We start from the raw sequence: 24,998 nt of genomic DNA on the forward strand, positions 1-24,998 counted from the left end.
TCGAGAGCCACTCAACGCTCACAAATTTGAAAGAGTCAGAATTCTTGAACATAGCAAACGACAGCTCTCTGTGCTAGTTGTAGGGAATTCGACTCGCATGAAACAGACCCAGGATCGACTCCCAAGGTCATTCATTATCATCTTCAAGGGCATGCAAAATTTGTGTGCTGCTGTGTCTTGCACTGGTGTTAATAGATGGTAACACGAGCAAGCAGCTACATTACCTGAAGCCACTGACAGGGTTGCCACTCAAACAGGAGAATGAAATTCCCTGACTTTTCCATATGTGTTTAAAAAAAATTCCAGTCTATCCGTATAGTATGCACTGGCTGTGCTGAGAGGTAAATTAATAACGGTACTTGACACTTGAAAACACAAATATTTGCCAATTACATGTGACTTACACACACATACACAAATATATATAATAATATAAAATCCCCAAAGCATTACTATTACAACTATAATAGGAGTTGTTTTTTTCCACTGAAGACAGATTAGAATCTGCCCAATCTGGATTAAAAGATTTCCTTTTTTGCAGACATTTTGAAGTGAAATGAAAGAAAGAAATCTATTTAATAAATATTTAAAAATAAATTCAGGTATTTTATATTTATTTAGCAGCTTACATAAGCAAAAAATATGCGCATTAAATTTCGTGATGGTATGGCATCATACTGGCAGAATTAGTTTCAGGATTATGACCAAGAAAACTGCCTGAAATTTGAAAGTATTATTAACTAATAATAAATAAATTTAGAGGGAAGGAGCCACATTAAATGGAACGAATAACATTAAAATTAAGTTAATTACTTAAAAACTGAATTACAATAATCAATGATATTTTGGCGAATACAGTTAGTTACATTAAATGGTTAACCTAGATGACTACTATTTTTTTATTTTACTGCAAAATGACAAATAAGGCATTTATATATATATATATATAAGAGAGAGAGAGAGAAGACTAGAAAGCTTTTGCAGTAAAATCCTACAATACGCTACGGCCTTGGCCCGATTTTGAAAATTGTTGCCAACACCAAAATGACCTGTTTATTGATCATCATAATGACGTCCAATCCTTTGTGTACTAAGATTAAATTGATTTTGCTTTATACGAGAATAAGAAGGTATTTTCTTTCATTCAAGATGCACTGCTTATGCATGTGAAAGTCTCTCGATTCTCGAGATTACGGGAAACCAAAGTTGCTGGGAACTTGCTTTGCCTTTCTTAAAAGACAATTTGATTGGAGCTGCGAAAATTGGCTTTACGCCAGCTGCCCAAATGACGTGTACGCGATACATAATTTGCCAGTAAAGTGATCGCTTCCAACTTTGGCACAAAACTTGCTTTTTTTGGGGGGGGGGATTTCCATATGAAATTCCCTGACTTTTCCAGATTTTGGCTAAAATATTTTAATTCCTTGACTATTGGAAATAGGGTCAGATTGAATGTCTTCCATTAGACCATATAGGGATTTTGATTTGATTGGATAATTTGATGGAACATGGCTGGCTTGCTGTTCTCCGTAATTTTTTGACATGTTGGCCCCTGTTATGGCCTGATGGCTGAACTTATATCGGCTCAGGGGAGGGGGTCACCCCCTAGCAATAACAACAACAAATTACCTAACTCTTTTTCAAATTCCCTGACTTTTTCTGTTTTTCCAAGTAGCATGGCAACCCTGCACTGAGGTCCCTCCCACCACTTGATCAGTAGCAAAAAATTGACTAGGATGTGTATAGTATGTAACAAACGGAACAAGGCTTTATTGACAGAATAGCCATTGGTACAAAAAAAAACTATGTTAAGGAGGGTAAATAACAAACCAATGTACCTTAGCAGGGGATATGACCTTCCTTTACTGCACTGGTAGAATTTCACTATCTATCATTACTGAACATCAGATTATCCAAACAATTCTTGGAGTAAGCGTTCCCATTCTTCAAGAAGCATTTGTTTCAGTTGTCTGCTACTCTCCAAAGGGTAAGATCGTGCTACCAGGGGTTTCTCTATAGTATCCCACACATGTTTAGTGGGATTTAAATCAAGGAAACATATTGGCCAATCCATTTTTCTAGATATTTTCATCTTCCAGGAGCTTCTCAACAGCATAAGCCCTGTGTAGCTATGCACTGTCAGTCATAATAACAAAGTTGGGACCAACTGCATCCTGGAAAAGACGCACATGGAGGAGGATAACTTCATCGCAATAATGATCTGCAGTAAGCGGACATCTGTCGAAAAAGTGGAGCTCTATTTGTCCATTTATCATAATGCCTCTCCAAACAAGCATGCAAGGACCAGCCTAATGGTCTCTCTCTCCGATGTTAGTGGGATTAAAGCATCTTCTTACTTTTCTTCATATCAACTGGCAACATTTATCATTTAACAGACTGAAATGATTCTCATTGGTAAAGAAGATGTGACTCCAATGATGAGGCATCCAGTATTTTTTTCCTACACCACTGTAAATGGTGACACTTATCGGCTGCTGTCAATGATATGCAGGACGCTGGATAAATAGGCCAACTTTATGAAGTCGTGCGGCCACATTAAAATCGGAACACCTGCCATCTGACTGCCAAGTGCAGCTGCTGAGTAACGTTATCCACTGTATGCTTATCTCTTTTCAGCTGCAGGGTTCTATTTCGGTCATTACTCACCATTGTTTTCCTTGGCCGACCACAACTAACCTTTCTTACAGATATACCTGTCGTCTGGAAGACTTACCAAGCTTGTGAAAGAACGCTTTTATCAGCTCCAACCTCTTGGGCAACAGATGTCAACGCACCTTCCTCAAGCTTGCCAATCATTCTACCATGTGTAAAGGCATCCTGATTTTTTTTTTTTTTTTTTTTTTGGTAGCCATACTGGACATACAATCTCATTCATACAATCTCATACATTAGAAGAGTGCCTGTAAATGCATCTTCCTTTCTTCTTTTTAAATTGTCTTGCACTGCATATGCTGATTCCTAATGTTTTGCATACCCTTGATATGCCCTTCACCATGGTGTTGATATATGCATATTTATCAACTTTCTACTGAGTTGGCTTTTCATTGTACTGATCCTAAAATGGCCTTTTTAATTATTTCATGGTACAGGGTGATTCTTTTAGAACAGACCTATTTCAATGGGCTGTAGTTTTGTTAAAAAGTATCAGATTTTAATGCTGTTTGCAGCAAAAGATTCAAGGAAGGATGAAAATTTAGTGGCCCGTTCCATATTTTGATATGCACACCGAAAAAAAGAAATAAGAAATAACAAAAACCGCTACATTCTGCTTGCTAAGGTCACCAAAGAAATCTCTCCAATGTTTATCTCAGAAAACATCTGGAATGAAACCATACAATGTAACGACAGTAGAGGAATTGCAAGACACAGACAGGATGAAGCAGATGGACTACTGTGAATGGTTCTTCTTGTTCATCAACCGTATTCCCAACATTCTAGAGCTGACATGGTTCACAGATGAAGCTTGGTTTTACTTGTCCGGATATGTCAATTTCCAGAACACACATATCTGGTTGACTGAAAACCCACATGTGATAATTGAAATGCCACTCCATTCAGAAAAAGTTGGAATCTGGTGCGCTCTGTCTGCCACTCGTATCGTCGGACCGATATTTTTCAAGGGAACAGTGAATATCGAGCACTACATGCACATTTTTAATGAATTTGTATAGCAGATTGATGATATGGATCTGACTGACGGGTACTGGCAGCATTATGGTGCTACATGGCACATGTCAAAACAAAGCATCGATTTAATCACAGGGTTCGTACACATTTCCTTACATGAAAATTAAGGACTTTTAAGGACCATCAAAGAAAAAATTAAGGACCTATCAGCAAACAAAAAAATGAATAGAATAAAGCAATTATCCATACAACCGACTTCATGCTTGTAATTTCACTTTAAGAAACTAACAGAAGTGTGTATTATGCACTATTATCAAATTCACTTTAATACTTACCATAAAACAATTTTGAAAATTAAACTAACTCCCTACAAGTTATGAAGTAGATAACATTAAATTAGGAACATAATTTTTTGAAAAACACGTTTAAGTGTATTTTACACTAATAACCACTATTTTAGAGATTTACATGATTATTATTTAACTTATTTGATATTTATTTAAACACAGTCAACTACTATTATAATCACAATGTAAGAATATTTTGCAGATTAAAATAACTGATTTGTAAACATACAATTTATTTCTTTGGTTTTTTTGAAAGATACTAAAATAATAAACTGTACAATAAAAGATACAAAACATTTGTGCTTTTTTTAAATCTGAAATCTTTTCAGCTATTTTAACATCTAATTTATTTATGTCTATTTCCTTTTCTTTAACTATTCTTCTAAGTTCATTTGCTTTGATAAACAAATCAATGTTCCTGCTGGTCTCAGCTTCATCTGCTAAAGCATCTACTTCTTCATAAATATCTTTAATGTCCCTCTGAAGAAATTTTTTCTTCTGTTTCATATAATCAATTTCTTCCTCAATAATATTTCTTTTCTTCTTTGAATTTTCAGATTTAGTTAAAGATTTTTGTTCTTCTAAATAACGAACTCCACTTCTTGCAGAAGCTGCTGCTGATCTCGTTTCTTTATTAATTTCGATATTAAGAACACCTCCAGAAAATTTTATGTAATCAAATACTGTGCATTGAAAAATGTATGATGAGTCACTTAAATTTTCAATTTCAATTGCTTTATTTACAGAGAAGCCCCTTTCCACAGAGGCCTGTTCATGTGACAAGATAAGAATACTTGTCACAGTGAATACTTGAATAGTGAAAAATATACATTTTTTACTATATATACATAGACTCCAACCTTCAGCAAACCTTGTCAGTAGTCAACGCGCGAACGACATTTTTACAACTTTGAAAATGTGCGCGTAGCGTATGTTGTAATTAACCATTCATTAATTTTAAATTAATGATTAATTGTAATCAATTTTGTTACATTTAAAATCCATATACATATAAAACGGAATAATTAAAAATATACCTTGTAAATTATATGCACATTTAATTAGAAATTTTCTTTTAACTCCTCAAGCATTCACTAATAAAAAGTACTTCAAATCACTACTAATCATAGAAAAAATCAGAAGCTATAAATCATATCTTTATTCTGGATATGATTTCTACAGGGAAATAAAATTTAAATAACCAAGAATGATACATATAAGTATTAAACAAAATACGCATAATTTATGAATGCAAAGATTTATATGTAGCATGCTTAGCAAGCTTAAGTTCTGATTTTGAGAATGTTTTTTTATAACACAGTTCTTCATTTGCCTGCATATTTATTTTTTCAATCAAAACTGTTTCAAGAGTTTTAAGACCTAAATTTGGTCGAAATTCCGTCTGATTTTTTTTTAACAATAGAAAAAATTCTTTCGCAAGCTGCATTTGAATGAGGTATTATTAAGACAGCAAGCATTACAGAAGGCAATACTTTGTATTTAATACACCCATTCATATTTTTTAATTTGGCAATTTCTCCCCATGCTATATCAATACGCAAATCTACAATTTCTTTCAAATCATCTACTTGATACATGGAAAATTCAATTTCTACTTGATTAAGACATTTTTCATCAATAATGGATGGAAAAGTATTCATCAAGTAAAGAACAGATGAAAATGAGACTTCAGTTCTCAAGTTGATGTCAGCAACTTCAGCATGTTTTAGAAATGGATCACTCAGTAGAAATTTATCAATTATATATGAACATGCAGTTACAAAAAAAGCTTGCACAGAATTGAAAAATGATTTCACTTCACTTTCATTCAACTTGGCATTTTTTAAATATAGTCTTGTTTTCACACCAATCACTAAATTTTCATTTCTTTTTGTTTACTATACTTCTGAAATGGAATAGACGTTAGAGTAACATCTTCATTTTCTTTAGAAATTACTGATGGTTTTACGAATCTAACAAATAAATTCATTAAAAGTTCAAAAAGTTCTCTTCTCAATTTATGTATATAAGGAGCTTGTTGTTGCAAATTAATATTTACTGTTATAAACAAAGGCAAAGTATTTTTCAAAAATAACAAGTACAATTTGGTGGTCGGTGACTGTAAAATTTTTTTAATGTTTTGCAATCTCTTTCCTTCATTCTCACTGTTACCTGTTTTATCTCCAAAAAAATTTATCACAGCATCCCACTGTTCCAAAATCCTTGTTATAGATTCTAAAAGAGACAACCATCTCGTACTGCAATATTTCAAAATTTTATGAGATTTTGCATTCTGTCCCAAAATTTGTTGAGCAACTTTGAAGCTATGCTTCCGTTTCGAACTTTTCTCCAAGTAAAAATATATATCTATTATCAACATTTCAATTTCTGAGCCAATTAATTTTTCAGTAGCTTTTTTTGCAGCTATATGCAAGAGGTGGCACGGACAACCTCGGGTGATTATACTTGGTTGATGCATTTTGATAAATGATGCTACACCTTTAAACTTTCCAATCATATTACTAGCATTATCTGAAGAAAATGATAAGCAATTTTTCCATTCTAAACCTTTGTTTTTAAAGTTTTCATTTATACAATTAAAAATACCTTCTCCTGTATTATTCGTGCATTCTAAAATAGAAATCAATGAAGTAATTATCACTTCCTTTTCTTTACTGTAGTATGTTATAACCAATGGGTACAGTTTGTTATCATTGTTATCATTACTTCCATCAGTACTTAGAGAAAATGATGTACTGCACACTGATTTTATAATATCAGCAACAGTATTTTCTGCAAGCGTTTTCACAATAGCAGCAGTTTTGGTATGACCGCAGCTAAATTTTTTTGCTATGGCAGAATCCGGAAACATTGCTTTGAAAAGCTCTTTGGAATGATCCGAAACAGAAAGCGGTAGATTATGTTCAATTAAAAAACGAACAAAATAGCATTCGGCTTTTATAGGATCTGTTTCATCATCTTTTATTAAGAAATTTGTTATTTCTTTAGATTTTACGGTGCCAAGTTCTATATGCTTTTGAGAAAACACATGCCATTTACAGTCATCTTTTCCGCCATGAGCAACTGAGAAGTCTTTGTTGCATACACTGCAGTGTGCGTGATTCACAGAAATTTCGGACGCTTTAATGCATGGAAATTCTGAAGAATATGAATCTTTAAACTTCTGCTTTGATAATTTTGGCTTCTTCGTTCGAGGCAGCATTATGATTAAAAATCTTTCACCTGATTCACAGTTCACAAGACACACGCTAAGCTCTCGCCGTAAACTACACAATGCAGCCGAATGCAGCCTAAACACGCATCAGCGAGGAACCTGGGAGACACACAATTGGGTGGAACTATTGATAAGTCATTAACGGTTTGAGTTACTGATCTACGATTGGCTAATTCTTCAAAACTAGGAACGCACTCAACACGTGATATTTGATAACACGAGTATTCAGCCAATCATCGGATGAACTAGTTGGTTCCGTTTTGCGTACTGGTTCTCCTGCTCTTGTTTCTGTAAAATCCGTAGTTTTTTCCATACTTTTCGTAGCTCGTAGTTTTTCATGAATTTCCGTAGAAACTACAGAGAATCCGTAGTAGTTGGAGTCTATGTATATATATATAATTTATTTCCTAAACAATATTGATTAATTGATTATATTATCTCCTAAGTTTAATTAAAGTAGAATTATTTTAAAAGAGTGAATCCATACTGGTAAGTTATATTTTGAAAGATGTATATATATAGATATATATATACAGTACAAAGTCCGAGATCCGGACATCCAATATCTGGAATGATCTAAAATCCGGACCTCAAAGCCACCACCAACCAATTTTTTAGGGCTTTTTTGAAGGGAAGGGGTATGCTTTACGCACATGCATTAATTTTTTTCCTCATCATAAAAAAACATGTCGGAAATCCTGATTCTTAATCTCAATTTGGCGCTAAATATCTCATTATTGAAGAAATAATTATTTTAGCATAAATTTGTGTGATTAGTAACTTGACTCCATAGTTGCGTATCTGCTTGGCCTAATCTCAGACCGAAACATTTGTTAATTTTACACCAACTAATATTTTATATCCTTGATGCCGAAATCGCGAATCATTATTTATTGTATTTTGCTTTCATCCCCACATGTTTATCAACGGATGACAACTTGAGTGATGAATCAAGCAACAACGCCAAATAACAGAGTATTATCCGATTACAGATTTAAGTTTAATGCGCTAAAATGTTGACAAGGGGAGATTTCGCAGGAATTTCTTTCCTTATGCTAAAAATAGATTGTGTTAATGATACTCATAGGACAAACGATTATATTTAGTGCTATTTGAATTAAGAATAACTAATTTGTTATTCACATAAAGCCAGAACCAGCGCCAGATCTCGCATGGCCGCACCAGGCAGCAGAATTTAGCGAAGTTAAACAGAAGTTTATCATTGCGATGACAATGCCCAATCATCAATCAATTAACGGAGGACGAAATCTATAGTATGGTTCTAAATCCAGAAAATACAGCTACCGATAGTGAAGAAAGTAACAGAGAGGTTACTGAATGAGAAAAAATTTTGATTGAGAAGTTATTCGGAATTCTCGACACAGCAATTACAGGACTTGAACAATGGAACTTAGTAACTCAACAAGAAATTATATGTCTATAGTATTAGTCTAAAGTATCAGCAGAGAAAACAAATCAAACACCTCACATTGAAAGAAATGTTTAATAAAGTAAACATATAAATATTAAGCTCTTTTCTTTTGTAAATTTTGATACCCTTTAAATCATAAATGCTTCATTATTTCATAAATCACGATTTCATATTTTCAATTTTATAATTTCTACATGCCATCTTAGTAGATTTAAAATGATCTAATATCCGGAAAAATCTCAAATCTGGGATCGCCGAAGTCCCTACGAGTCCAGACCTCGGACTTTGTACTGTATAAATATAAATATATATATATATATAATAGGGAATGTATATTTTCAGTTAAACTTCTACCCAATAACTTTAGTAATTCATGAAAGTTAATTTTGCGTCTAGTTAATTAAGGAAAATTAGTTTCAATAAGTTGTTTTCAGCTTTAAAAATATTAAACAATTTTTAATTAGTTAGTTATTTTCAACTAATAATTGTATCGCCATTAGCAAAAATTATGCATTACTATCAACAACATAGGTTTAAACCAAATACTTAATTGTCTATTGAAGCTTCAAAACGTATTTCTGAACTTCACTTTTTCTCGGCTAGCGTTACCGAATTTGCCCTTGGCAACCTAAAATCGAAATGGAGCCAACAGATTTCCCGCGAAATCGATAACAGACCCTCAGCAGATATAAACTCATAATCCCGATATCCCATACACATAGTATGTGCAAAAGAGAATAAACTCCGTAGAAGGTGATAAAAAATTAATTTATGTCTTAATTGAAACAAACACAGAAATTAAGCTAAGCAAAACCGTGTAAAAACAAATTGAAATGATAAAACGAAACTTAATTTTCATGTGAATTTTCAGCGCTGACTCTCCCATTCTAGAAATTTCAATTTGTTTCAGACAAAGACGACATTTAAGGATTGCCATCCATCAATATCCAGTCTTTGTAGTCAGCTTGATGAAGCCACAGTTTATTGAAAATGCACTTTCCAGGCATGTTGTTCCTATTGGCGTCGGAAGGGTTGTGGCCTTCCAAGTTGGGATTGCTCTAATTTCGAAAATATTTTCAGAACCCCCCCTTTTTTGCCTTGAGCACCTTCATCATCACTTTCGCCTCTTAAAAAACTTCCGGCTTCGCGCTTTCGTCACAATCTGCTTAAATTTATGGATAACACCTGTTTCGAAAGATTGCGTGAATAGCCAATCAAACACCGATACTTTCGTTCGGGTAGCTAATTGTTTGTTTTTTTTTTTTTTTTTTTAATCGTTTACAACGCAAATCCGCCAACAGATTGGTTAAGAGCCATGTAATTTTAATTCCATATTCATGAGAAATCGTAATTCACACTTAGGATGGCAATCATTAGAAATGATAAGAAATGTCAAATGAGCAAAATTAAGGACCGTTTATTCATTTTGGCCAAAATTGAGGACTTTTAAGGACCAAAAATCATTTTTGAAAAAATTAAGGACTTTTAAGGACTCTACGAACCCTGAATCAGTTTCTTTAGGGACCGCATTATTTCCAAAAGCTTGTGATCTTTGCAGTCACTACACCTTTTATCCCTAGATTTCTTTTTATGAGCTTTTATGAAGGGCTGTGTCTATTGTGATAATCCACGGACGCTGGACGAATTAAAGGCCAACATTTCTATTGAAATTGCAAACATCACTGCCAACATATTGCAGAGTGTTGAAGTCACATGGTCTGCCAAATTCTGTCATGTCTAAGTCGGGAAGATGGTCATTCCTTCTTGAATCTTTTGCCACAAACCACATTAAAATTGGATACTTTTTAACAAAATTACAGCCCAGTGAAATAGATCCCCCTGTAGTATATTGAAAAATGATTTTGTTGCTTAAGTTTTGCACACTAGTATATACATGAATCAATATATCCCAACTTTGAAAAGAAAGAAGACGAACTGATAAAATTTGCTGTATATTTCTATTAAAATTACTGTATAAGTTTTTTCCAAAGAAAACTGTTTGATGCATGTTGTCCAATAATGGAAAGGATCTCGCAATTTCTTTCTTTTTTTTCTCAGACATTATTTTATTCAATGAAATATTTCTTACAAAAGTATACATTCTTACAAAAGTGTACAGCTAACAAATTTTCTGTAAATTATTACCCAACTAATTTTTTAACTGCGAAATTGAAACTAATTTTCATAAATGGAAGTTCATACTCCTAAAATCTTTACACAAATATCTATTTTGTTCCTCACAAATAATAATCACTTTTAAGAGTCTTAACTTTTACGCATTAAAAAAATTATAACTTGAAGCTTAAGCTTCAGAACCTTTCATACTAAAAACAGATAATGTAACAATGAAAAGATAAATATAACAAAACAGAGTCATAACATTTTTATGTTATAATGACACATGTTAAAACATGATAACTTTGAAAATTTAATAAATTTCAATAATAAAATTTCTTCTGAAAATCTAAAAAATAACTGTGAATTCTGAACAAATTTTAGATTTTAATAAGAATTTTTATTCAACAGAATAACAAAATCTATAAGAAAGGACATTTCACTTGAACCTAATCTATAAAATATATAAGAAATGCACAGAAACATACCTCTGTAATAATGCATAAGCATCAGAACTTCATACACACCTCCACCTGCATGATTAATACTGGAATCTAGGAACCCTATAATATTCTTGTGACCTTTCAAACTACTCTACCAGAATGAGAAACAGAGAAGTATTTTAGTAAATTAAATATTATATGCTATTAATAATAACATACTGTTTAATATTATACAATATATTAGTTATATGTACTACTACTTACTATTGGTGTTTATTTTTTCTACAATGATATTAATCTACTTTTTCTTTTTAATTTACCAATTATTTTCAAAATTTTATATGTTAAAAATAACACATTTTAAATTGTTTATTAGTAGCAGGGGGAAAAGAGAGAAAGATATTCTCTCCTTTTTAAGAAAAGGGGAAACAGGCATCAATTTTTTAAATGTATTGCTCAAGTTTAAACCTTGATCACCATCATTTAGTAAGGTCTACCAGTGGCCTAGCAGTAAAGTCGCTGAACACTGGCAGTTCAGCCTGGGGTTCGAATCCCAGTGAATAGGTGGGTTGCATGGGCGTTTTCATGGTTTTTCCCACATGTAGCCTATATACGAGCCAGTTTCCCTTAAAAAGTACTTCATAAAGACATTTTTCCCCTTAAGCAGATAGCTCTCAAGCACTTTGCCATAATTAAATAAACCAAACCAAAAACACTATCCTTCAGTAGTCCTGCCATAATTAAATAAACCAAACCAAAAATCCATTAAATGTTAAAACTTTACAAGATTACAGTGACTGTATCAGTATATTGAAAACTCATGGTACTATTAGAAAAATGCACAGGACTAAAAGAGCTAAGCACTACTGAAAATATCAATAGCTAAATATCTGTTAGTATTAAAAAACTTATATGGTCTAATGCAGTGTTTTCCAAACTGAAAGGTGTTGACTAGTCTAAAGGGAGGCGTGAATATTAGCCAGGATTGGTGCACGTGCAGCTAATACAATACATAACATATAGGTATATATTAACTACTATGCTGCTTGGCCGACCAGTAACTCTCTAAAAATCGAGACAATATCGACTTCAGCTTAGCTCAGCAGCGTTAAGATTGTGTTTTTTATTTTATATTGACGTACCTAATTACTCACTGATCACAATAGTAATTTAATTAAGTTTAATTTTTTAAGAACAATAAATTAATTATCCTAATATTTTTAAAAAAATGGATAAGTTCTTGACTGGTTATAAAAGAAAATCCTCTAATAATAAAGAATCTGATGTTGGCACAAGTAGTAGGAATCAAGAAGGAAGAACTCCCAAGACAAGAAAATAAGATTCGTCTTATTTATCGTTCGGATTTACAAGTGTTATTACTGATAATGTGGAAAAACCAATGTGTTTGTTTTGTTCGAAAGTTTTGGCTGCTGATAGTATGAGAGCCGGAAAATTAAAACGCCACATTGAAATTATGCATTCTCAATATGTTGGCAAGTCCCAAGAGTTTTTTCAAACGAAATTGGACGAGTTCCTAAACAAAATCAAACGTTCAAAAAAACAGTTCATATTCCATCAAATGCATTACTAGCATCGTACTTAGTATCTTAGAGAAGTGTAAAAAACCACACACAATAGGAGAAACAGTTTTGCCAGCAGCTATTGATAAGGTCAAAACAATGTTTGGTAAATCATATGCAAAACAGCTGCGACAAATACCGCTTGCTGATAATGCTCTTGGCAGTAGAATCGATGATATATCTGATGATCTTTGCGATCAATTAGTTTCTCAGATGCGCACTTCAAAATTCGCCTTACAAGTAGATGAAGCAACTGATGTAGCTAAAAACGCACATTTAATTACATTTGTTCGATATGTTAAACAGAATAATATAATTGACAATATATTATTTTGCAAACCCATTCCTGGCAAAGCCACATCCAGTGAAATTTTTTTTGATCAGAACGGCATATTGTGGAATAATTGCATTGGGCTTTGTACAGACGGTGCACAGTCAATGTCAGGACATAAAACTGGCCTTCAAGCACTAATTAAAAGGAAAACACCCGATTTTCTCTGGATGCACTGCATGCTCCACAGAGCAGCTTTCGTGTCAAAAAATATGAGTGAGGAACTTAACTACGTTTTTACCAAAGTAACAAAAGTTGTAAACTACATACAAAAAGTCCATTAAAAGTTAGGTTATTTGCAAAGCTGTGTGAAGATATGGAAGCTGCTTACACCTCACTTTGTATTATTGTGAAGTGTGCTGGCTATCTCATGCAAAAGTTATTCAGAGGGTACTTGAACTCAAAGAAGAAACTGCAATTTTTCTTGAAGAAAATCATAATGAGGATGCAAACATGTTTAGGGATGATAATTTTATTATTAAACTTACCTATTTGGTGGAAATTTTTGGAAAATCGAGTGTTTTGAATAAATCGATGCAAGGGCCACAAACGCATTTATTGATTCAAAAAGATAAAGTGAAAGCATTCATTAAAGAAATGGAGATATGGAAGACAAATATGGGAAAAAATAGGTTCGACATGTTTCCACTTTTAAATTTATGTGCCCGAATTAATGTAGAAGTAAACAAAAATATATTTGTTGAACACTTGGATGGTTTGTTAATTCATTTTTCGCATTATTTTGATGATATTGATTTTACAAATTATGCGTGGATACAGAATCCATTTATCGACGAAGAAGATGACGAATTTGAATTAACAAGTATTGAGAAAGTAAACTTAATTAACTATCTTGTGATACTTCTTTAAAATACAAATTTCAGAATGTATCTCTGATTCAATTTTGGCTAGATATTAAGTGAGTATAATATTTTATCAAATAAAGCTTTAAAAGTATTGCTGCCGTTCGCAACATCTTTTTTATGCAAAACAGGATTTTCTGCATTAATCTAGCGGCAATAAAATCGAAATATCGTGCTCGTTTGGTTGTAGAAAAAGAGCTTCAGGTAGCTATCTCATTAATGACACCGAGATTTGATAAACTTTGTGCTAATAGACAAGCACATCCATCTCATTAAGCGACAATAATAAAATATTGTTATTCGTTTTTCTTGTGTATAAGAGTGTATCTTAATAAATTTTTTAGTACTAAAAATTTTTGTGTTTGTAGTATTTTATAAAATGGAAGGGAGGCACCATATGATCAAACATTTTTAAGGAAGCTGTGATAAAATATAGAAACCACTGGTCTAATGCATGCAAAGTGGGAATTGGAAAAGCTTCAAAGCTCACATCCATCATTAGCATAAGATTCATATTAAAAACAAAAAATATTATGAATGAACACAGACAATTGTATCTTCACTTGATTTCTTTTCCTTATCTTTATTTCCTTACAGCTTATTTTTCAATAATTTCAGTTCTGAAAATGGAGTATATTCTTAATGTGGTTTTAATTTTAGGTTTAAAGCATAGCAAATTAATCATAAAGCTATATAACCAGAAGCTGCCACACTAATGAGTATTGATTTAAACTATAAATTTCTATGAGAGGGGAAGTTATTTTTTATTTTTTTTTTATTTTGATGAATTAAGATTTTCATACACCCTGATGTTTTACATGAATTTTGCAATAAAAAAATTAGAAATTTTTATTTATTATTATTTTGCAAAAGTACACACATAACTGATTAAACAGTGAAAAGACCAAGTAATGCAAAGTACACACATAACTGATTAAACAGTGAAAAGACCTAGTAATGTACTTATTGCTGTAATAATCTACATCATAAATGCAAAATAAATAGTTGTTCACTATGATGCCCTGGGACACCATATGCTAACTCTTCACAGCAATGCCGTGAATTTTTTCATACCTTCACTGAAATGACACTCAGCTCATTTTGTTTTAGAATCGGATTATCAATATGCTGGTGCAGTGACAGACACTGCAAAAGTTACTGTTATATCACTTTATTGAAGCCATAATCTGATGCAACTAACCAACTGACAGGTGGATATCAGTAAAAAATAAATACCTATTGCAAAGTGGAAATGCTCAGCAAAATTTAACTCCATTTGAGACATGAGACTTCCCACAGCCATTTTCAAAAAGTAGTTACTAAAAGAAAACCCTGAATAAAGAAATCAGGGTCATTGCATCCAATTTGATTCTAGAATATGAAAAGATATACAGTCAACCACACCAGCACTTTAAATTATGATATAGTTACTCAATGATGTGATTATCAAAGTTTTTATTATTTCTCGATAAACTGTCTAAATAAACTGTTTTTGACTGCTTTATTCTTTTCAACTTGACCAATATAACTGCACCATTCACGCACTGTAATTTTTTTGGTAAATCTATATTTTCTCTACTGCATTTGAGCTTGAATTTTTCATTATTATTTCTTCACGACATGAAGAAAATTTAAATTTTGTAATAACTGTTGGCAAAACTTACTTTATAACATTTTCTATGATTTAATGAAGATGACATAGATGAACATTATTGAAGGAAAAAAAAAAAAACATTAAAATTTCGAGGAATGATTCATATTAAAGTGATGATCACAGTAATTTAAATCAAGATATTTAAAACCTGGGGTTTAGATTTTGAAAAATGACACAGATCAAAGATTATTTAATGTAAAGCTAATTCAAATGTATAATATTACTCAATTATATCTGAATTATTATTTAAATTAAGCTTTAAGAAAGTCTTAAAAATAAACTTGATTAATTGCACAATCTGATACTTTTAAAAAATAATTTCTTTCTTTGAGGAGTATAACAGTTTTTCAATACAAATATCAACATCATTAAATTACGGACATTACACACATATTTAATAAAATTCAGATCTCTTTAACAAAATTACTGTTTGCTTACTCCCCCCTTTCAAAAAAGGCACTACAGTATTAACCCAAATATATTTTAAATGTAACTTAACTAAAATATTGCTTACTAACGTGGAGGTGGGAATACAATTTTCTTAAAATAAATAATTAAATCAAATAAAAAAAAAAAAAAAAAAATCAAACCCGGGCATTTAAGAAACTACACAAAAGTAAATTTTTCATAAAATGTCTTTTTACTCCTGTAAATGTATCCTAATAATATAGCCATTCAGATGGAATAAGTTACACTAATATTAAATACTGATAATGATAATAATAAAACTAAATTTTAATACTTACAGCAATAGTAATTTCTCTTTTGCATACATTCAGGTCATGATCATTATTCACAAACATTCGTTTTAATGCATATTTTACATTATTAGACCCTTTTACTAGGAACACAATAGCAAAACCACCTTAAAAAAATTATGAAAGGAGTTAAGAATGTACTACTGAAAGCTAACAGATAATGCATATATATAATACACATATAACAGATAATGCATATATATAACACACATATAACAGATAATGCATATATATAATACACATATAATAATATCAGCATATATTCCTCAGTATCAAACACACATATTATAGCTCTTCATCAGTATCAAACACACACATTACAGCTCTCTCTCTCTATATATATGTGTATTGTTACGAAATGAACAGGCACAGTAAGATGGCTTTCCCGCAAATCAGTTTAAAGGTTGCCATAAAATGCCAAGGAAAGGCAGGTTTGCCACATTTGGTGAGAAATCGCTCATTTGGCGACAAAATTGATGATATACCATGGATCTTCTGGAGAGAACCTTCTGGAACGAATTCTTACCGGTTTATCCCAGAATGTTCTTGAACACAAGCCAAAAGCTATATAAACCCTGCTGGTCCGCAGTCAGTGTGTGCCTCGTCTAGCGAGCTGATAGTCAGTCATTGAGTGTGTGCCTCGAGAGTGTGAGATAGTTAGTGTCTCGAGTTAGTCAGTTCGTGTGGAATTGATCGAGTTGACAGCCGGGCAGCGAGTGCTGAGTGCTCTTAGTGCATCGTCGAGAGAGTGTGTCGAACTCCGGGAACGACTGAACCAAAGAGTCGGGAGCTGCGCTCAGTGTGTCGTCGAGTACATTGCAAGTTGTAGTGTGGAGAGTCTCGAGAGAACGTAGAGTTCTGAGAATGACCGAGCAGAGTCGGGAGCTGTACTCTGGTGCTTTACAGTGAAGCTGTCTCTACCGTGATAGCCTGATAACCTGGAGGCCGTGCCACCAATTGTTCCAGCGAGTGTATAGTAGATCTTCGACGACTGTAAAAGTGTTTTGGAGTTGTCCTGATTAATATTGAGAAATAAAGAGTGTTTTGATACTTCATCAAGTGTCGTCATTATTCACTCCAAATCCACAAAAACTCCGTACAAACGTGAAGGAAGAAAACTTAACAACAGGTGTCAGAAAAAAAAAAAAAAAAAGCAACAATATATATATGTTTAATATTAGAATTTAATTATTACCTCCTAGTTGGAGTATTTCAGTATTATTGTAACTTAAATAAAGTAAATTAATATGCAGTTCAATTAATTTAGAAATGTGAAAAATCAATGCCAAATTGTACTTAATAACAACCTTTAAAAGTGCTAATTAAAGTTTATCTGAACATATGTATGATACATAATAAAATTATACAAATGAAACAAATTTGAAAAATTTTAAGATGGAAACAAAATTTAAAAATCAAAATTAAATTATATTTTATCTGCAAAGAAGAAATGGCTTTTCAAGAGGAAATAATTTTCGTTTGGCAGATGCACAATAATTTGTGGATTATTGCATTTCATCACAATTGATGCTTGAATACAAATAAATTACTTTTGCTACACACCAAAACAAAAAAAATTAAATTAATTTAAAGTTTAAATATGTATTTGATGATGACTAATTTCCCTGATGCGATAATGGTATGTGTTCAGAATAGTGTAGGAAAATTAAAGGAAAAGACAATTAGTCAAAAGTCGTTAATTCGGACCTCAAAGCTACAAACTTTCTGCGCATGCGTCGCGCAGATCTCGTAAAGAAGTAAAGGTCGCAAACACCTTTGCGGCTGCGAATATGCGTGTGCGCATGCACATAATACGTTGACGTATGCACGTTTAATGTATAACGGACGGTAAAAGCTAAGCTAAAATTATCTAATTCAGTTAATGTTGCAGATTGCGTTGTTCCTTAATCTTCGAATTGGATTCGGTTTATTATTTTTTGCAGACTGTTAGAGCAATTTTATAAAAGTAATCTTATAAAAGTAATCTTGAACTTTCGATTATGTCAAATAGAATTTCGGATATATATTTACTAATATGTAAAGGATCTACAAAGCAAAAGCTTTGTTTCTCTAACCATTCCGAAATCTGTTTATCAATTTCACGCTGCTCGGCGGCGGCGGAGGGGGGGGGGGGGGAGAACGGCGCGCAATGAATTGGAAGTTGATCTGTCAGCACTATCCTTATCTTCAGGGCAGAGGTTTTTATTTTATTTGGCTTATAATTATATACTAAATGTAGTATTTCATCTCGATGTACTTCGTCTTTGATATGATTTAAATCAAACTCCTCATCATTATAATTCGCTTCTGATATTGAATTATTGAAAACGAAAAAATTTCGGTTGACAAATTAGTCGGTACTCTCGACACAGCAATTATAGGACTTGAACAGCGGAACTTTGTAACTGAAGAAGAAATTATGTCTGTTTATAGAATTAAAGAGAAAGTATTATCACATAAAACAAAGCAACTTAAACAACTTACATCCTGAAGTACATTTATTAAACATGAAACATTATTAACATTTTTAAACATGAAAGAAATGTTTAATAAAGTAAACAAATAAACATTAAGCTTGTAAGGATCTTAAGTTTTACTAACGTTTATTTTATTTTAAATCTTTACTATCACTTCTTATTTTCTACTTCCGGCCAGAATTATAAGCGTGAAGGAGTTTATGCAAAGTTGTCTGGCGAACGCCAAGTATTTAAGTGTGGCCTTTTTGCCAAGCAGAAGAGAGGAAGCCGTGAGTTCGAAGCAGGCCGCTTACCTTAGAAGTTACGCAGTTGCTACTTTGCCTTCCAGGCCAGAGGTTTTAATCCTCTTGATAAATTAAACGTATTGTAGTGTTCACAGTCTCTGTGCTACATACGCTTCCTGTTATTATAAGGCCAATCTTATTCTAAAGTTAAATTAGAGTTTAGTTTTATTTTGATATCTTTTAAGTTAGACCCCGAGTGGAGGGTCATTGTATTCCGAAGTACGGAAGTCATTGTATATAAAGAAGAAAAATAAAGGGTTTTGTATACCCTTCGTCTGTATCCTGTCTACTTACTACAACTAGTGAACATAGCTTTAGTAAGCTCTCTGTTCTAGTCAGGTCATTGTATGTTTCCGAAGAAGGTTAGAAGAAACATTGAACCTGATAGTGGCGCCCGACGAAGAATAACCATGGCCGAGTTTCAAGAAGAACCTGTGCTGCCTGCAGAAACAGCTCAGAATCCAGAAATGCCAGCTGCCGCCCTGGAAGGATTTGGGTATATTGTCCAGACCATGCGCGCTTCGATGAAACCAGAAGCAACGTTTAATGGAAACTCACAGGTAACCAGTTTTTTGGAAAAATTGGATGACCACTTCATGCTCTACCCCGTGCACGAGTTTCAAAAAGTTACCTTAGCTACCAGCGCTTTGAGGGGCCAAGCGCTTAACTGGTTCAAATGTATCGGCAGAAGTCTCTTGGGTCAAGCAGGAAGTCCCACCTATACCTACGAAAATTTCAAGACTGCCCTACTAAAAGCCTTCCCTGTTGTAAGGGATCGTGCGAAATTAGAAACAGAACTTTTCAGTATATATCAACAAAGAATAAAAAACCTCTCCAGTTTTATTTTAAGAAAAATTCACGTTTTCAAGCTCTTGTATGGAAACCGTCCGGATCCTGAAATAATTCAAGTGATTTTGCCGAAGTTACTACCCCAAGTGCAAGACTTTATTGAATTGAGAAATCCGACTACACTGGAAAAATTATTTGAGCTAGCAATCCAGTTTGAAAGTAGAAGAACGGCGGACGTCGAAAGAAGACGCCAATATCAACAGCGAAACCAATTTGGTACGCCAAGACTACAGCAAACTCAAGCACATGGCTACGGAGAAAAAGCGAATCAGTGGGCAAGGAAACCCGAGCATTCAAAAACAGCCGGCGAACGTCGACAGTTCAATAGCAACCCAGGAAAAAAGTCTCAAGGCCAGTGGAGAAAGAAGGAAAGCACCGAAAGAAAAAATAATTTAAACTAAAACGGATTTCTGCTGACGAGAGGGTGCGGAAATCCGAAGGCCACGAAAACCCCTCTTCCTACAAGTTAAATACAGTAATGGTGAAAAATTTAACTCTTCCGAAGATTGAAGTCTTGGTAAATAATATCCCGGCCACCGCACTCCTGGATACCGGCGCGCAGTGTTCCTGTGTGGCAGAAGTCTTTTTTAGAAAGTATTTTCGCAAATACCGCATATATAATGCGGATAATACAACAGTATTAGCGGCGCAAGGAGAACAATGTAAGTGCGTAGGTAAAGTACCTTTGTACATCTGTATCAAGGACGAACAAGTAAAGGTGATGTTTTTTATAGTAAAGAATTTGCAAGCACACTTAATACTAGGAATAGACTTTCTTTCAGACGCACAAGCTACACTGGATTTTAATGAAGCGTCTCTTAAGCTGACGATGAAACCAGTGCGTGTAGAAAAGGTTGAACCGCCAAGGGTAAATCTCGACCACCTGCCTAATGACGAGCAAGATAGAATCCGACAAGTGGTAAGTGAATTTGCTTCCTTATTTAGTGATATTCCAGGATTTACCCAGGTTACTAACCATAGTATTGACACCGGAGATGCATTGCCGGTTCGTCAAAAACCATACCGGTATGATAAGAATAAGGAAAAAATTATAGAATGGCATATTACCGATATGCTACGTAAAAAGATCGTAACGCCTATCTCAAGTAGTTATGCTAGTCCGGTGGTTTTATGTAAGAAAAATAATGATTATCCTTTGGAGCATCCAAAAAGGTGGAGATTCGCTATTGATTACCGTAAATTAAATTCCATAACGAAATATCCGGTATATCCGTTACCGATTATAGAAGAAATTTTAAGGAACATAAAATCAACCAAATTTATGACAACTTTAGACTTAACGAATGGTTATTTTCAAATAGGGATCAGGCCTGAGGACGTGCCTAAGACTGCTTTTATAACAAAGTCTGGCACTTATGCATTTTTGCGAATGCCGTTTGGCCTTTCAGGCGCCCCAGCAACATTTCAGCGATGCATGGACATTGTGTTAAGACCTGTTCTCGGAAAGTCCACATTTATCTATTTAGACGATATCATTATTACTAGTGATAATCTAGACCAACATGTACAGGATTTAAGACAGGTGTTTTCTTTATTAAATGACGCCGGTCTAAAAGTTAATGTCGAAAAATGCAAATTTGCAGCCCCTGAATTAAAATATTTAGGTTACAAAATATCGCAAAAAGGGATCGAGACAGATGAATCAAAAATAATCGCTGTACAAAAGTATCCGACTCCAAACACGGCAAAGAAGCTCTCTTCTTTTCTAGGACTTTGTTCATATTATAGGTCCTTTATAAAAGATTTTGCGGCTATCGCTGAGCCATTGTTAAAATTAAAAAGGAAAAAGGCAAGATTCTCGTGGACGGCCGAAGCCAATAGTGCTTTCGAAAAATTAAAACAAGCATTAACGCAAGCCCCTGTGTTGAAATTTCCTGAAAAGGATGAAAATTTAGAAATTTCAGCGGATGCTTCGGATTATGCGGTAGGAGCGGTACTTTCGCAAAATCAGCAGCCAGTGGCATTTTTTAGCCGAACTTTAAATCAAACACAAAGAAACTATTCCGCGACCGAGAGAGAGGCACTTGCAGTTCTGTTAGCAGTGCAAAAGTTCCGAGTCTATTTTGGAAAGGCGCCGATAACAGTATATTCTGATCATGCGGCGGTAACTAGATTGTACTCTGGAAAAAATTTATCCCCAAGGTTAATAAGATGGGCACTCAAGCTGCAAGAATATAATCTGGTAATCAAGCATACCCCCGGAAAGGAAAATATCGTAGCAGATGCCCTGTCACGAATTAAATTAGACGAACAGGGTAATACCGTAAAAGTTGCAATGCTGACAGCGTGTACAATAAATTCCCGAGAAACTGTAATAACCGAACTGGGTAAGGATCCTGAGTTTGGAAGTATTTATGAGTATTTGAAGGATCCTGAAAATTTTAGCCACCAAGATATTGTGGCGATAAGAAATAGGGCGGCCCATTACGAACTAATAGATGGTCTATTATTTTATACAAAAACTACGAATTCCAACAACGAATTTCGACCTGTTATCCCAGCTAGTCTTAGATTAAATATCCTGCAAGAGCTCCATGACAGCCCTTTAGCTTCTCATGCTGGTATTCGAAAAACTACTCAACGCGTACGCGAGGCAGTCTACTTTCCTGAACTGCAAAAGTTAACAAGGGCGTATGTCCAGTCCTGCCCAACATGTCAAGCCGTTAATTATATTAATTTCCGCCCGGCCGGGTTTCTAAATAGTATTAAATCCAAATTTCCAAATGAAATAATCGGCATCGATTTATTGGGCCCTTTCCCAAAAAGTCAGTTAAACAAAAGTCGCTATCTCCTTGTTATAGTTGATCACTTTAGTAAATGGACCGAAATTGTTCCCTTAAAACGAGCCTCCGCGAAATTAGCTACCGATTCTATTTTAAATAAATATATTTTAAAATACGGGGCGCCCCTAAAAGTTATATCGGATAATGGCCCTCAATTTGTAAGTAATATATTTGAAGACATGTGCCAAAAACTGGGCATACGTCATTTAAAAATGGTCCCGTATCGGCCGCAATCAAATATAGCGGAACGGGTCAACAGAAATATAGTGAAAATTATCCGTAGTTATGTTAAAAATTTTCATAAAAGCTGGGATAACTATGTCAATGAATTTGCTTTCGCCCTTTGGACCGCAAAACATGATACAACGGGCAAAACTCCTGCTGAGTTATTTCTAGGCAGAAAGGTTATAACACCGTTAGATAAACTATTTTATGTGCAACAAAGAGCCCCAGAATTTAAAATGGGTGATATAGAAAAACTAATAAAAGAAGCGAAAAAGAATACGGAAGTAGCACAAAGAAAACAAAAATTGTATTATGACTTGAAACGACGGGGAGTAACTTATAAAGTAGGGGATGAAGTACTAAAAATTAAGCATTCACTTTCTTCAGCACCAGAAGATAAAACTGCCAAATTTTTTCCACGCTTTGAAGGACCATATGTTATAGAAAAAATAACTCACGCTGTTGTAGTGTTAAAGGCAAGAAATGGTGAAACCTGTTCCGCAAACATTGACCAGATAAAACCATTCTATGACCGTAATAAAATGCAAATCTTTTCAGATCTTTTGCAGGATCCGGTACGGCAGACACCGCAGGTACAAGTTCCAGAGGTGGGAAAACGACAAGTACAAGGGCAAGCCAATGAGAGACAGAAGCAAGTGAAAAGAAAATTGCCCCGCGGAAAAATTGAAGGTACAAAGAAAAAGAAGCCGTTCCACCGTCCAAAAAACAGAGTTCACGAACACCCCCAGAATGAAGAAGGGAGAAGGGACGACGTATGTGGAAAAGACCGGGAGAAAGGACGGCAACTATAACCCGGCTGTGAAACGGAAGATTGACTCATCCGACAGAACTCTCCGCAGCAAAAGTCGCCGAACTGCGGAAGGGCCATCAGCGGCGGAGGAAAAAGTACAAGAAAAATTTGAACGGCCAACAACGAGGTCCAAGCAGGATCACGACAGAAGTTTCCCGGTTCCACCAAGACCAGCTGCCTTCAAACGGCCAAGACCACAAGCAGAGGACAGAAGGAAGATGTTCAAGGGTGGCCGTAGTGGTGAAAAACGGAAACTTCCAGAGGAAAGCACTGAAGGGCGAGCCCGTACAAGAAGGAGGATCAACCAAGCTACGGTCTGCAGCACCTTTAAAGACTGGGCCCAGAAAAGGATGTCTGAATATTACAAAGATAAGTAAAATTTTATGCTACTTTACAAACTTAAGTTAATCTTTCATTCTTACTGCAAGTGGCAGATTTCAAGAAGTTTTACCTCATGCGAGGTCTACCTTTATCGCCAAAAGGGCGAGAAATGAGTTGTGACCGATTTTCTTATTATGTTTTTCAATTACTCGCGCGTAAAACTAAAGTTGATGTATAATAGCGTTGTGTAAAGACTTAAATATTGAAAAAAGTTATTGTATAAATATTATTTAAAACATTCTAACAAGAAAGAAGTTTTAGTCTGAAAGACTTTTTGAAATGTAGTATTATTTCAATGTAGAAAGAATTGGCACTTGCTTTGAAAAGAATAGAAGTTAACAATGTACTACTAATGTATGTTTTCAAATGTGTAAAATTAACGGCATCTTGATATGTTCTTGTATACATGTGAACTGTTATTTTGAATGTTTAGAAATACCGTGATATGGTAAAAGTGAAAGTAATGTTAAAAATTTGTTATTCGTGTGACTGTAAAGATTAAATCATGGTGAATATGTGTTAAAGGTTGAATGATGTAGTTAGGCTCTCTGACGCTACACTTTAGAGTTAGCCACTTTCAGAATAGTACCTCAGGGTCTAGAGTTGAAATTAGGGTGTGTTAAGAGGTCTCGTATGTTGAATTTTAACACGTTAGTGTTTTGATTGTAGGAGGAAGTGTTGAACACATAGACAGAAACACATTCGTGTTTGGTGTTTTTACAACACATGTCAGAGAGCACGGGGAGAGATAATTAAAATAG

The 24,998-nt window shown here is 34.1% G+C and overlaps 1 protein-coding gene across 3 annotated transcripts in view; it reads right to left on the bottom strand.

The window, feature by feature from the left end:
- Nucleotides 1-24,998, bottom strand: part of Nak (Numb-associated kinase) — a 73,713-nt gene that overhangs the window by 41,180 nt on the left and 7,535 nt on the right. For all 3 annotated transcript variants that reach the window (XM_085820075.1, XM_085820074.1, XM_085820073.1), the window contains exons 3-4: nucleotides 16,395-16,513; nucleotides 11,266-11,371 (exon numbers count right to left, since the gene is read on the bottom strand). In XM_085820075.1, the coding sequence (XP_085676201.1) occupies nucleotides 11,266-11,371; nucleotides 16,395-16,513 (225 nt within the window). The remainder of the gene's footprint in view (nucleotides 1-11,265; nucleotides 11,372-16,394; nucleotides 16,514-24,998) is intronic.

This window comes from Stegodyphus dumicola, chromosome 7 (genome assembly GCF_044657685.1).
Source record: "Stegodyphus dumicola isolate Sdum_Otavi_A_Nest chromosome 7, ASM4465768v1".
Classification (NCBI taxonomy): Eukaryota; Metazoa; Arthropoda; class Arachnida; order Araneae; family Eresidae; genus Stegodyphus; species Stegodyphus dumicola.